General features: G+C 42.7%; 1 protein-coding gene across 1 annotated transcript in view; it reads right to left on the reverse strand.

Annotated features, from left to right (window-relative positions):
* ENOX1 (ecto-NOX disulfide-thiol exchanger 1) overlaps positions 1-14740 on the reverse strand; it is a 318289-nt gene that overhangs the window by 43792 nt on the left and 259757 nt on the right. The window contains exon 14 of the mRNA XM_036250067.1: positions 4755-4857. Coding sequence (XP_036105960.1) covers positions 4755-4857 — 103 coding nt within the window. The remainder of the gene's footprint in view (positions 1-4754; positions 4858-14740) is intronic.

Genomic DNA, 14740 nt, shown 5'->3' on the forward strand with positions numbered 1-14740 from the left:
CCAAACAGTGGTGCAACAGATCCTTCACAGTTGTTCACTTCTCAGTTTTCACTAGAAATTAAGCTTTTTTTAGGTTACAAATTCTGATATATGCAATTCAAGGCACTGAAAGTAAAAATAATAGGGAAAAGTACTGTATACAAGAGAAACAGGATATGTTTTGGCTTTTAGAAGACAGTATGAGATATGAAGATGTGTTTTTGTTAAGGGAAGTGAAGTAATTTTGTCCTGATTATTTCTGAATGGGTGTGTGTACTAAAAGGAACACAGAACGTTTTAGTAAGTTTGTGAAAAAGAATCATAAGAGAGGAAATTTTATGTGTGATCAAGCTGAATAAGACAGAAATTTAATCTAGTAAATGAATTTAAATATCAAAAGTTAGTACAGACGAAGTGTCCATCAGATAAGTGGATAAAAAAGCTGTGGTACACATACACAATGGAATACTATGCAGCTGCAAAAAAGAAGGATTGCCCTCTCAGGTAATCCTTGGAGGGACCTGGAGAGCATTATGCTAAGTTAAATAAGCCAAGTAAAGGCAAGTATCACATGATCTCAGTTATATGTGGAATCTAATGAACAAAATAAAATGATGAATAAAACAGAACCAGAGGCATGGAAACATGGAACAGACTGACGAACCTCAGAGAGAAGGGGGATGGAGGAGGGAAGAGATAAACATTGCCCATGAACACAGACAATAGGGTGGTGAAGGCCTGGGGTGAGGTGGAGACCAGGCAGAGGGGGGCAATAGGGAAAATAAAAGGGGGGGTGACTCTGTAATACTCCCAACAATAAAGATTTTTTTTAAAGTAAGGTGAAACAAAATTAGAGTGTGGTTTTCTCTCTGTGATGAAAGGACTGTTGGTCGCTGCTGAGCCTGAGAGGGTTTTGTGTCTAGAGAGCAAAGTTCTGTTTTATCAAAATAGTTTCCATTTTATATTGTCTTAATCATGTTCTTGATTACTTAAGAAACTTGAATCTCCTCAATAGTAAGAACTAAGTTTTGCTAACAATTATGTAAACTTCTGTATTTTCTTCGAAAATGTGCATTGCCACTTTGGTCAGATGGATAATTAAGTATTGCTTCTTAATGACTTAGATCCTATTTAGTCAAATGTCCAAACCTCTTTATATATTTTGACAAACTTCCCAAAATTTTAATTATAAATCTGAGTCTTGACCTGGGAATGACTTTGAGGTATTCCAGAAGGGCCCCTGGAACACCTAAAAATTTTGTTTCCTCTCCTTACGAAAGAGAAATATTAAACAAATTAGGCTTATTTTGGTGTGTTGAAATTACACAGGAAGCACTGTCAAACAGAAAAATAACACTGAGCCTTCTTTTTTTTGAGTGAGAGAGATAGAAACATCAACTGGCTGCCTCCTGCATGCCTCCCACCGGGGATCGAGCCTGAAACCTAGGCATGTGCCCCAACTGGGAATCGAACCAGGACCTCTCAGTCTATGGGATGCTGAGCAGTCCACTGAGCCACACCGGCCAGGCGACACAAGCCGTCTTCATGTTGTATTTGTATATAATTATAAATGTTCCATAAACATATGTAAAATTGCTGGACATCTGAAATGGCCTGAAATAAAATGTCTGTCATCAAAACAGAGGAACACACTAAAACAGCTGAACCTCAGTACCAGCCTGTGGCACATGTGTAGAAAGTCCAATCTAGTTTTTGCAAAAATGACCCCTTATTGCCAGACTTTTTCCATCCGTGGCGACAGTCTGCTCCCGGATCAGAGAAGTTAGGATGGGTAGACAGTGACTGTGAATTAGGAGGATCACTGGGGCTCTGCTCTGGGAAACCCAGCACAGCGATTTGGTTTTTCCCTGCTCCCCGGCATTTTTTTGTATTTAGATTCCTCCATCCACCCTAGTACATTTGCGCTGGACTTCATTCAACTGCCACTTCGTCTGGGTCAACAGCACGTTCTTGTTGTGTGTACGTTTCCGTAGATGACTTTAGCTTTCCTCTGCTACAAGGCGGATGACCTCGCAGTGGCAACGAAACTAGAGGAAGAAATGTTTTCCCACGTGGGGTATACCTTCCAGAATCTCTGAGGATCGAGGCCCCCACTTCACATGAGCCCTGATGGACAACCTTGCAGACTTCTTGGAACTATCACTGGCCACATCACCCTCAATTATCAGACAGCGTTGAACTAAAGGGAAAACCGGATTCCAGCAAACAAGTTTAATTACATAGGACTGAATGAACTGATAAGAAGGGTTACAATTTTGTAACTTTTTATTTGAAATAGTGCTAATTTTGAAAATCTTGTTTTTCTGACACAAGGAATTTTTCTTCTTTACACCTTTGTAAGCAGTACTGAAACATTTCTTTCTTTTTTCTCTCTACTTGATCCCTCCAGACTTTGGAAACTCTCAATAATTGAGTAATTTTATTTTCACAGTAGTATGTTTGCATAAGTTCAATAGGAATCTGTTCTCTTTACAACAGCACACAATTGGAAACTAGACGTGTACAAGGCCTTGACTAGAATGTCATATTTGAGAGAGGAATGCGGCTTAGATACGACCAGAAAGCTTTAAGGAATTAAGACTGACTCTGAACAGCAATAAAGCCCCCTTGGGCAAACAGTCTGGTACCTTGCTCACCCTGGTTCACAGCGGTCTTTCCATATCAGGAGCAAAGGTTTCTTACGGAGAGACACCAAGAAAGACACTCAGGATATTTTGGGGACCTCAGAAGAAAGGAATTAACCCCAAAGCTATAGGCATTGTAGGCGAAGTCTGATGGCAAGTATGCAGCCTGGCTTCTTAACCTCAGGGACTGAAATTCAATCTGAAGATTCCTTGTGAGAAACTCCAGCAAAGCAGATTTCAAAGAGCCTGTGAGGCTGCTTACTATTCTTGCTGGGCTTATATCAGGCCAAGTTTTTAAAACTAGACTTATTTTGCAAATAAATTTGTTTTAATTTGTCTACCTTTGACGAAAATGAGGGTCATTTTAGGAGAAAATGGTTTCAATAGAAACTATAATACGCCGTTGTGGGTATTAGGTTCTAGTGCTGTTCACGGTCTTTTCAGTTTTAAAAAAATTGTTTCTGCCTATAAACTAAACTGGATCCTGGATTTTTCTAGTTCTCTTAAATATCTGGCTGCAGCCCTCCAAATTAACATTTTTATTTTCCCATCCATTGACTTGGACTCACTGGGTCCCAAGGCCACGCACGCCGACGGAGGCCTCAGAGACCACCACAGCAGCCCCTGTGCGACAGTCTCTGTCCCTGCTGCGGAAGGATCGCAGCGACCTTCACTGCAGACCAGGAGACCACCACAGCAGCCCCTCTGCGACAGTCTCTGTCCCTGCTGCAGAAGGATCGCAGCGACGTGCACTGCAGACCAAGAGACCACCACAGCAGCCCCTGTGCGACAGTCTCTGTCCCTGCTGCGGAAGGATCGCAGCGACCTTCACTGCAGACCAGGAGACCACCACAGCAGCCCCTCTGCGACAGTCTCTGTCCCTGCTGCGGAAGGATCGCAGCGACGTGCACTGCAGACCAGGAGACCACCAGACGGTCACTGCCTGCCTTCACTCCAGCTAAGGATGATTCGGGACAGACATCTAGAAATCTTGACAGCCTGCCTTCAGAACTCAGAAACTGAGATTCTAGTCTGCTCTAAACATTAAACTTTGGTTTTCTTTTGTTTCCACAGACACGCCTCTTATCAAATCCGATTGCTTGTACCATAGGCTTAACTTTGGGAGCCCACCTGCGTCACTGCCTCCTGAAATGAGAAGTAACTGTTTACCTCAGCTGAGCTTTCCTCGGGTCTGAGGCTGGTTTAATGACAAATAGAACAATCTAGCAACCCAACTTCTGCCGGGTGAAACTTCAGAGGAGGGAACTGGGGGGGTCCAGGAAGAGTCACCCCAAGATGTGCTTCTGTGGTATCCACATTGTTTTGAGCTAAAGGCAACTTTAGCCACAGGCTCAGGAGACACTCTGCCCCTAACACTTAACTGCCTAGAAGAATCTGAATTAGAGAACTTGCTCTAAGAGATTATCAGTGATAATCCACCTTCATGGCAGGGCAAACTTTTATTAACTGAACATCTGCTCTTCTTATCATCCTGCAATGACCCTTTGAGGCCCCCAAGGTTCATCACCTCACCCCTGGCTCAGGATGCTTCATATCCCTCAACCCCCTTTCCGTCTCTGAACCTCTCCTGCATATGGGTCTCTGACTCTCTCATGTACGTGGGGTTCCCATACATATGTATGTATTAAATTTGGTTATTTTCTCTTGCTAATCTGTCTCATGTCTATTTGATTATTAGACCAGCCAGTAGAACCTTGAGGGTTGAGGAAAGTTTGTTCTTCCCCACATCAGCAGTGCAGGTCTGGCCTCAGGACACGGCCTCTCTTGAGCCTGGGAATCTAGCTTGGTTTGGTACTTTTGGATTGGACCCAATCTGGCCTCTGGTTGGAAGTGATGTGTCCAAATTTTGAAATTCAGATTCGTAATACATGGGATGCAAATTCATCTGTCTTTTTGTACTCAGTTTTATGTTGGACAAACAACTAATATACATGGTTACAGAAGAGTAAAACCCCCTTTGAGTTGTATATTCCCAATTTGAATGTATGTCATATAATCTTGATGAAGTTAATCTCACCTCAAGTTGGAGGTGCATCACTTAAATACTATGTAAGTGAATTACCTAAGAATTGTTTAAGAGAACAGATGAGGAAAATAGAATTTGCTTACCAATTAGTAGAGCTTCTTTCTCTGACTTTAAGCCTTGACTTCTTTTCTCAATGTTGTTTTCTCTGTCTTGGTTGACCAATGCAACTGTCAACACATTGACTTCCTATAAAATTAAAAAACAAAAAATATAGATATTTATGTGGATTCTGTGCATTTCAGTAAAAGCCACCAGGTCCCTTAAACTCTAAAAAACAAGTCATCTCTTACACTTATAACTGAAGATCAAGGTTTATAAGTAATTGCTCTATTTTCCCAACAGTAGAAAATCATTCTAAAATTTCGGCTCCTGGCTACAGCTCCCAGAAAACTAAGTAATTCTCTGTAAAAGTGGCAAATTTGGTGCAAATTATCTTAGGTTTTGGTCCATGTTCTGATTAAGCTGTTAGCAAAAACTATATTTGACTGTAGCTACTTTAACAAGTTTTATTCCAAATATAAAAAAGTCTTCTAAAAAGATACACACCTGATTTATAATTCTATGCTAGTAATCTGTGTGTGTGTGTGTGTGTGTGTGTGTGTTTGTGCACGCACGCGTGCCAGCGCAGGGGAAACAAGGCCTATTGGGAAGGTGAGATAGAGTTGTTAGGAGTGTTTAAGTTGAGTAGGTATGTGTCCTTATACACAACTGCAAACAGCAGATAAAGCCAATGGTGGAAAATTCTTTTCTTTGAAAAATAAAAATTAAGAATTGTACAACAAACCAATAACACATGAAACACTGAGGCTGGGCTATTTTTAGTTCTTTCTATAGTCTTTTGTTTTGTTTTGTTTTTTAATTTAAAACCAGAGAAAGATATTTAACTCATATCCTTCCAGACCTGATATTAGGACTCAAATGGAGAGTGATTTAACAGAAAGTCAAATTTAATGATCAGAAACCTGCATATATGGGGCAGTAGAATCATTAGGGTAGTTGAATCTTGTTGGGGGAAATTGCTTACTGAGAAATAGGTCTCAATAAAGAGTCAGAATATTGAGCAAAGAGTTAAGGATAATGTTTTAATAGACGGTGGGTAATCTGCCAGAGGACAGAGGGCAGGTAGGAAGAGATGAAGGAGAAGTTAGAAAGTCTGGGCAAATGGTGGGCAGGTGTTATGAGGACTGGAACTGGCTATAAGATATTTAGCTAGTTCCTGCAAGTTAACAAAATTGTCCAGGTAACAGAATACAGGAGAGTGTTGAGGTAATGTTCAGCATATAAAGAACACAAGTCTCATCAGAAGGCATTCAAACAAAAAAGAGAAGGAAAAAATAAACCCTCAGTGCATGCCAATAAAAATAGATCTATGAGTTGACTTTAACTTATGGTGGGTCTACTACTCTGTAAATCATAGAAAATGGAAATTGCCAGGAAAGAAGTTTCTCTTGAAAAACTGCAGTTGGTAAAGCAACATTGGATGAGCATTGTGAAGGCATCTCTAACGGTGACGCTTACCTGCTGAAGAGTGAGTGATCAAGTCTGAGTGAGAGCTGAAGATAGGCAAGGAGAAGAACTGGGGATCACAGTGCTGTGAGAACAGAAGGGAGGTTTTGGGTGACTAGGGGGTGTACCAACTGAGACCTAAGGCTGGTGTGTGCCCATGAGGACAGGGGTCAGAAAAGGTTTGGCGACTAGTCAAAGGAAAGTCTAGAGCCAGCTGAACATAAAAGGTCATTAGAGAAGAAAAATGCTTCTATATTTCCAAAAAGGAGTCTTGCAAACCAGCCCCAGCAGAACTGTACTCAAGACCTTTCAAACCGAACAAATTCAAAAGTTTATGTAGATGGAAGTAGAATATTTTCTAAAGAAGATTTAGACGGACGGGAATAGGAATTCTTCTGTGGTAAAATTCTTATGGAGTTTTTGACTAGACTGCATCAATCAGAGCAGGCAAGGCCATGTGGACACTTCATCTCCCTGGGCTAGTGGGATCAACGAGCTTGCTGAGTGTTGTGCCCTAAGGAAAACCAGGTCTCATAGGGACATGGCGCTGTGCTCCCATGCTTGGGAGGCTAAGACTACTGAGCAGAGTACGGGCTCTGTAAAGATCTCCCAACAGAGGTTTGGGAGGAAAGAGTATGGAAAAATATTAACTAGGGTGATTACTGTATCACTTAGGAAAAATACAAATAGTGAACCTTAGGAATGTGTGGAAACAGTATCTCCAAGAAAGGGTGATCTGTTCACAGCCTGGACGATAATTGGGGACAATGAAATTACTGAGAAGAGTTTAGCATACAACATGCCCCACTAATTGCCAAAATTGAGTGGTGTCCTGGGGCCATCGCACAGTTGAGGATGCAGGCGTAGGGAGGGCAATGGACCAGAGAGCTGGCAGTGCCCTGGGAGCTAGCCAGAAAGTGCAAGGGCAGAATGGGTTGAGGCCACTCGGGGGCTGTTAGGCACCTATCCCCACATTCAAATCTGGAGTCGTAAAGAAAGGGGGACTCAGAGCAGGCCCCAACAGAGGCTACTGAATAATGATGTCTACAAGAAGCTGATATGGCCTACCAAGATTGTTGCTTTGACGATGTTTTAGGGTCGGGCAAAAGAGGATGGAAAGGTAAGAGTCTTAGGATTACCTTTCTGTGGAAATAGTTCTTAAGATTGAATATTGTAGCCTGTACTCTGCTGACAACAAGTGGTGAGCTCCCGTGTGGTCATCATCAGTGACTGTGGAGGAGACACACCTCTTTGCGAGACTCCCCTAGTGGTTCAGGGCCTGGGCCTGACAGAGACCCGAGGCTTGACAGAGGTTTCAGCCTTTGGGTGCCACTGTGAGTTGTTTTCGAGGTGGAGAGGGAGGAACTATGCTGGGAGGTGGTACTGTACCTAATGAAGCCGATCAGGCAGGCTCCAAGTAGTTCTTGCATATTGTAAGTTGGCCTGAAGAATCTCCAAAAGGGGAACTCTCATTTCCATTAGAGTCAAAGGTGTCTCCAAGCATATTATCTCGAGACATGGTCTATAACATCATTTAGGGAAGTGGACCAACATGTGACTACTCAGGAGTGACTGCTAAGTGTCCTGGTGCCCAAGCCTGCCTCAGGCACAATATACAAGCTCACACTTGCAGACGAGTATTATGGATGAATATATGGATGAATGCTTATGCTATCGGTTTTGCCAGAGATAAAATTTAAGGTTAAGCCAGTGTGTTTTAAGGGCTGGAAGACACAACCGTGATTTTAGAGCTGTGCTTTTGTATTTTTCCACTATTAAAAAGGGGGAGAGGTGTTTTAATGACTCATTCATTATGGGTTCCTTTAACAAATAAAGTTCATTTGATGGGTCTGTATAGTTGGGTTGAACAAGAAAGTGATAATTATTGATAGGTTGCTAGTTCTGGGTGGTCTACAGAGTACAAAGTAGGCAACGCCTGTCCTTTCTTTTCATGTTTGTACTCAGTGCCTATGACTCTACATGACCATCCAGTATTTGTCAAAAGAGCTCCATCATCATGACTCGTAAGGTGGAGAAAATACATAGAGAAAATGTGGAACTAATAACTCCCCAACCAGACCCCTTTGCATTTAAGCTAAGTCGGTGTTTACTTGCAGCCACCCGAGCAATATTTATTTGTCACATGCCTACTCTATGCCAAGGAATGCTAAAGTTTTAAGGACACTGAGTCCCAAGTGGCAAGAAGCACATGCTTCCTTGGGAGCTAGCAGCAATTCTGAGAAAAGGTCAGTAAGGAAGCCTATAGGAAATGTCACTAGATAGAGCTGGAGCAGGAGGTAGATCATGATTCAAGGTTTGGATTTTATTTGGAAGGCTTAATTAATAAAGAGTGCTCAGCAGAAGAGTTGCATTCATACTTCTGAATTTTAGGTTATGGGCTAGGAGGCAGGAAGGCCAGGTTGGAGCCCACTCCAACAGTCTGTTTCTTACCTTTTCATGATGAGGGTCCAAACCAAGTCAGTGGTGTGCAAAACACAAGAGCTATTTAAGAGGTAGAACTACAAAGTATCTGGTGACCTGGTGAGTGAGGAAAATGTTGAGAATGAGTAGGTGCCTTGGTGAGTAGGAAGCAGAGAAAGAAGCAAATATGAAAATGATGTGTTCAATTTTAGAAATGTTGAACTTAAGGTTTCTATGACATTTTATCAATATATTTGGGAGAACTCTAAGGATATACCCAAAGAAGCCTGAAACACCAATCAGAAAGAATATATGTACCCCTATGTTATAGCAGCACTATTTATAATTCCTAACATCTGGAAACAGTCCAAGTGTCCATCAGTAGATGAGTGGATAAAAAAGCAGTGGTACATGTACACAATGGAGTACTATGCAGCTTTAAGAAAGAAAGATCTCTTATCCTTTGAGATGACATGGAGGGACCTAGACAGTATTATGTTAAGTGAAATAAGCCAATCAGAGAAAGATAAATACCACATGATCTCACTTATTTATGAAATATAATGAACAAAAGAAGCTGATGAACAAAATAGACCCAGAGACATAGAAAGAAGTACAGTTCAGACTGACAAACCTCAGAGGAGGGGAGAAGTGGGAGAGAGGAATGAGATAAACCTAAGAAATGTCAAGAAATCGATGGCATTCTTATACACGAATGATGAAATCACAGAAAGAGAAACAAAAAAGACAATCCCATTTACCATCACAGCAAAAAAATTAAGATACCTAGGAATAAACTTAACCAAAGAAGTAAAGGACCTCTTCACAGAAAACTACAGGTCATTGAAAAAAGAAATAGAGGAAGATAGAAAAAAGTGGAAGCACATACCTTGTTCATGGATTGGAAGAAATAACATCATTAAGATGTCCATACTACCCAAAGCAATCTATAGATTCAATGCAATCCCCATGAAAATACCAACAACATATTTCACAGAACTAGAACAAACACTCCAAAAGTTTATATGAAACCAAAAAAGACCCCGATTAGCCACAGCAATCTTAAAAAAGAAGAACAAAGTAGGAAGGATCACATTACCAGATTTCAGGTTATACTACAAAGCCACTGTAATCAAAACAGCCTGGTACTGGCACAAGAACAGGCAGATAGATCAATGGAACAGAATAGAGAACCCAGAAATGGACCCAAGACACTATGCTCAATTAATATTTGATAAAGGTGGCAAGAGCATACAGTGGAGTCAAGACAGTCTCTTCAATAAATGGTGTTGGGAAAATTGGACAGCTACCTGCAAAAAAAAAAATGAAGCTAGAACACCAACTTACACCATACACAATAATAAACTCAAAATGGATAAAAGACTTAAATGTGACCCATCAATCCATAAAAATTCTAGAAGAAAATGTACGCAACAAAATCTCAGACATCATACGTAGCAGAATTTTCACTGATACATCACCTAAGGCAACAGAAACAAAGGAAAAATGAACACATGGGACTACATCAAACTCAAAAGCTTCTGCAGCCCTGGCTGGTTTGACTCAGCGGTTAGTGCATCGGCCTGTGGTCCAGAGAGACCAGGGTTCGGTTCCTGCTAAGGGCACGCACTTGGTTGCAGTTTGTCCCTGGCCCTGGTTGGGTCATGCGGGTGGCAGCCACTCGATGTGTCCCTTTCACATCAATGTTTCTCTCTCTCTCTCTCTCTCTCTCTCCCTTCCGCTCTATCTGACCAAAAAATGAATAAATGTCCTCGGGTGAGGATTAAAAAAAATAAATAAAAAATAATAATTTAAAAAGCTTCTGCACAGCAGAAAAAAACAACCATCAAAATGGAAAGGGATCCTACTATATGGGAGACCATAACTGCCAATGATGCATCAGATAAGGGGCTAATTTCCAAAATATATAGAGTGCTCATACAACTTAAGAAAAGGAAGACAAAGAACCCAATTAAAAAATGGGCAGAGGAACTAAATAGACACCTCTCCAAAAAGGACATACAAATGGCCAAGAGACATATGAAGAAATGCTCAACATCACTAATCATCAGAGAGATGCAAATTAAAACAACTATGAGGTATCACTCACACCTGTCAGAATGGCCGCCATCAACAAATCATCAAACAACAAGTGTTGGCGAAGGTGTGGAGAAAAGGGGACTCTAGTACACTGCTGGTGGGAATACAGACTGGTGCAGCCACTGTGGAAAACACTATGGTGTTACCTCAAAAAGTTAAAAATTGAACTTCCATTTGACCCAGTGATCCCACTTCTAAGAATATACCCAAAGAAACCTGAAACACCAATCAGAAATAATATATGTACCCTTATATTCATAGCAGCACTATTTACAATAGTTAAGATCTGGAAACAACCCAAGTGTCCATCAGTAGACGAGTGGATTAAAAAGCTGTGGTACATGTACACAATGATACTATGCAGCTGTAAGAAATATCTCTTATTCTTTGAGATGGCATGGAAGGACCTGGAGAATATTATGCTAAGTGAAACAAGCGAAGCAGAGAAAGACAAATATCACATAATCTCACTTATTTGTGGAATGTAATGAACTAAACAAGCTGAACAAAAATAACTCAAAGACAGGGAGGTGGGGTACAGACTGACAAGCCTCAGAGGAGGGGGGTTGTGGGGGAAGAGATAAACCATAGAACTTACATGCATGTATGCATGACCAATGAACACAGACAACAAACCTGGGGATGGGGTGAGGGTGAAGGGGAGGAGGGTGTCAATGGGGGAAAAATGAGAAACATCTGTAACAAAAACAAATTAGTAAATAAAAAATTTTTAAAAAATGATACACCAAAGAACCTATATGCATGTATGTGTAGCAAATGGACAACAGTCCTGTGAGGGGGGCGGGATCGGGAGGAGGGTGTCTAGGGGGAGAAAAGGAGAAACATCTGTAACAAAAATAATTTAATTAAACAAAAAAGATATTGGAGGAAGTAAGATGTGTAGGTTTTTTAACTTAACAAAGCCCTGGCAACTCTTTATGGGTGTTTAGTAGGGTTGTGTTTGCAATAAGCAACCTTGATATCTTCTTTTGGGACAGAAAAGACTTGCTTACTGCTTGTTATAAAAGAGGTGCATTTCCCAAGCTCAGTGTCCCCCTTCTGCAGTGTAACCACCCACAAGGGCAGACTTCCATCTGGGCCCCTCTTGGGCATGAGCAGGCTGTGAGACCCATAAGGATAAACCCAGTGCAGCTGGGACAGCTGTCTGGCAGCACATGACGAAACCTCAAATGGACGGTTGCCAAAACCTACTCTGAGAACAACCCCTTGGAGTAGGGACAAATTAACCATAACATTAAACACTAATGTGGCATATTTTCAAGGATATCAGAGGACACGATCAGTTTATGCTTTATTTTTAACTCTGGAAAAGACATGGTCCAAGCCTTAAGTCCTATCTTAAGAGTTTCATATTCTCTACTGAGGATGTTCCAACGTATCTGCTTAGTAATTGGGCAAACCTTTCACTGGGACATTGGATCATGAGAAGGCTTTCCCCCTTCTTAAAAGCCTTGCTGTCCTTAAGACGTCCTCCCACCCAAATCTCTAGACAGTAGAAAGTACCTGAGAATGGGAAAGATGCATTATTCAAAACACAAAATTATGAAGATTCTTTTTTATTTATCACATTAAATTTTTTTTTTTTTTTTTATCCTCACCCGAGGACATTTTTGCATTTTTTGTTCAGACAGAGCGAGAGGGAGAGAGAGGAAGAGAGAGAGAGAAACATCTATGTGAAAGGGACACATCGAGTGGTTGCCACCCGCACGACCAACCAGGGCCGGGGACAAACTGCAACCGAGGTACATGCCCTTAGCGGGAACCGAACCCGGGTCTCTCTGTACCGCAGGCCGACGCTCCAACCGCTGAGCCAAACTGGCCAGGGCTATCACATTAAATTTTTTACCAACAGATCTAACATGTCCTGAAGAATGGTGTGTCTACTATACGTTCTGGAAAAGGTGTTCCAGAGGCCTCACGGCTGCAAACTGGGCGTGGATAAGAGTGACAGGGAGGGGACGTAAGGGAGGTTACTAAGAACAAATTCTCACAGCGTTCGAAGTATACAGAGGGGAAGAACTTGGGGATGGGGATCAAGAGTTTCCTCACAGCGAGGTCAACAGGATAATGAAATTGTTCTAGGGAAGTGGCAAGAACACCAGCATTCACAGAGTACAAAGCACTGCAGACTAGAAAATGCACAATAGGTAACAACTCTGCACTTGGCAGCAGACGGACAAATGATCTAATACATCTTCCCTCTTACCTCGAACTGTAATTTCTGTGACACTTAGAAGAAATCATTCAAGGGCTGGAATTGGTTGCCTCCCACACGACCCTGACCGGGGCTGGGAATCAAACCTGCAAGCCACGCACATGTCCTTACCAGGAAATCGAACCCGCCACCCTTCGGTCTGGGAGTTGACGCTCTAACCACTGAGCAAAACCGTCAAAGGCAAAGCTATCTTTTGAAAGATTTACAGTGACTTCTGCATTTTCTCATCCATCTTACCATGTGATCTTTGACATTGACATCAGCACCTCTTAAACCATCTGTCACTTGCTTCTGTTACATAAGAGGTCCTGGTCTTTTTCCTGAGTTTTTGTTTCGTCTTCACTGGCTTTCTCGTTACCTCTGCTGGCCCGGCCCACGTGGAGGAGGAGGAAACTGCTTCTTATCCTCTAATTCCGGTCACCACTCCGCTCCATTCCCTTTTACCAGAGTTCTTTCATTTTCATGGCTTCAGTATCAGCACACTTCACTCTTCAGTTTCTTATCGTCATCTGACTGCTGGGCTTGTCTGCTTGAACTGACCACGGCCCAGGCCCAGTGCAGAGGAGAGGTGCAGGAGGCAGACTCGAGCCCGGGCCTTCCACTCGGAGCTGGTGGGCCCTGGGCAAGCCCCCTCCTCGCTCGCAGCACTTTTACACCGTGCGAGTGCCCGAGCTTCCGGAGGCACTTATTCCAAACTAATTGCAAGTTTTCCTTCTCTCAGCACATTCCCCATGTCACTTGTGTGGCCGTCGGTCACTCACACAGTTAGCACGGACTTTCACCGAGGTTTGTTTCTTCGGCAGAGCAGCGGTCCCTCAGGGCAGTCACACCAGCTGGCAAGGTGAGGCAGGGGCCACGTGGAGCTGTGTCCTGGTTCTGTCGCCGTTCTCTATGTCCCGGATAACTTCAGGCAGGGCATCTCCTAACTTCCTCTGTGTAAGACACACACAACAACCTTTGCCTGTCGCCCAGGGTTGCCGTGAGGACCAAATGTCAAATGTGAGATGGTGCTTTGGAAAATTTTAGGCATCTGTGAATATATTGTGGCATCGCTGTTACCATCAGTATTCACAGGACTGACTGGACACAGAACAGGGGCATAATACAGGGGCATAATGCCTGCGTACAGAATCCATGTACGAATTCTGTATAACACTTTGCAATCATATAAAAATGAGTATGCAAAAAGATCTAACTGTGGCAGAGTTAGAACAGTGCCTATTTTCTACATTTTCTGAACGGCTGTTGTACTGCTATCCTTACCAGTTAAAAAGAAAGCAGCAGCCGGTGACATACAGATGACATTTTGAAGAGCCGTATGTAAGCACAGAAAGCAGCTGACCCCTGAACAACACACTGAATGATGCCCCCCCCGCACTAAATACAGAGACCACCACAGTGTGACTCCCCGGGACCCTCCAAGGGCTGGCCGTCTCTACAGCTACCAGAGCGGGTGAGGGGACAGCTGTCAGGATCTGCGTGGTAGAGATTCACCATGTTGCCTCCCTCTGCGCCAACTCCACAGCTCAAGGCTCTTCTCATTCCTTCTCGTTCCTTGTTCCGTGGCCTTGCTTTGCCATTTGCTTCTAACCCTACTCTTAGATATGACACCCATGACACCAGGGGCACTGCAGCCGCAGTCACGATGCCACTCTGCTATTTCAATATCTTTTACTCAACTTGTTTTGTCAAAGTACCAAGAGCAATCCACCAAACAATATGCCAGTCTCCCATGACCGTAGGCTAGTCCTCCTGAGAGATCTGGGGTTGGGAGGAAGGAAGGGGCCATGTCGCCCACACGCCAGT

The sequence above is a fragment of the Molossus molossus genome, unplaced genomic scaffold (genome assembly GCF_014108415.1).
Source record: "Molossus molossus isolate mMolMol1 unplaced genomic scaffold, mMolMol1.p scaffold_m16_p_9, whole genome shotgun sequence".
NCBI lineage: Eukaryota > Metazoa > Chordata > Mammalia > Chiroptera > Molossidae > Molossus > Molossus molossus.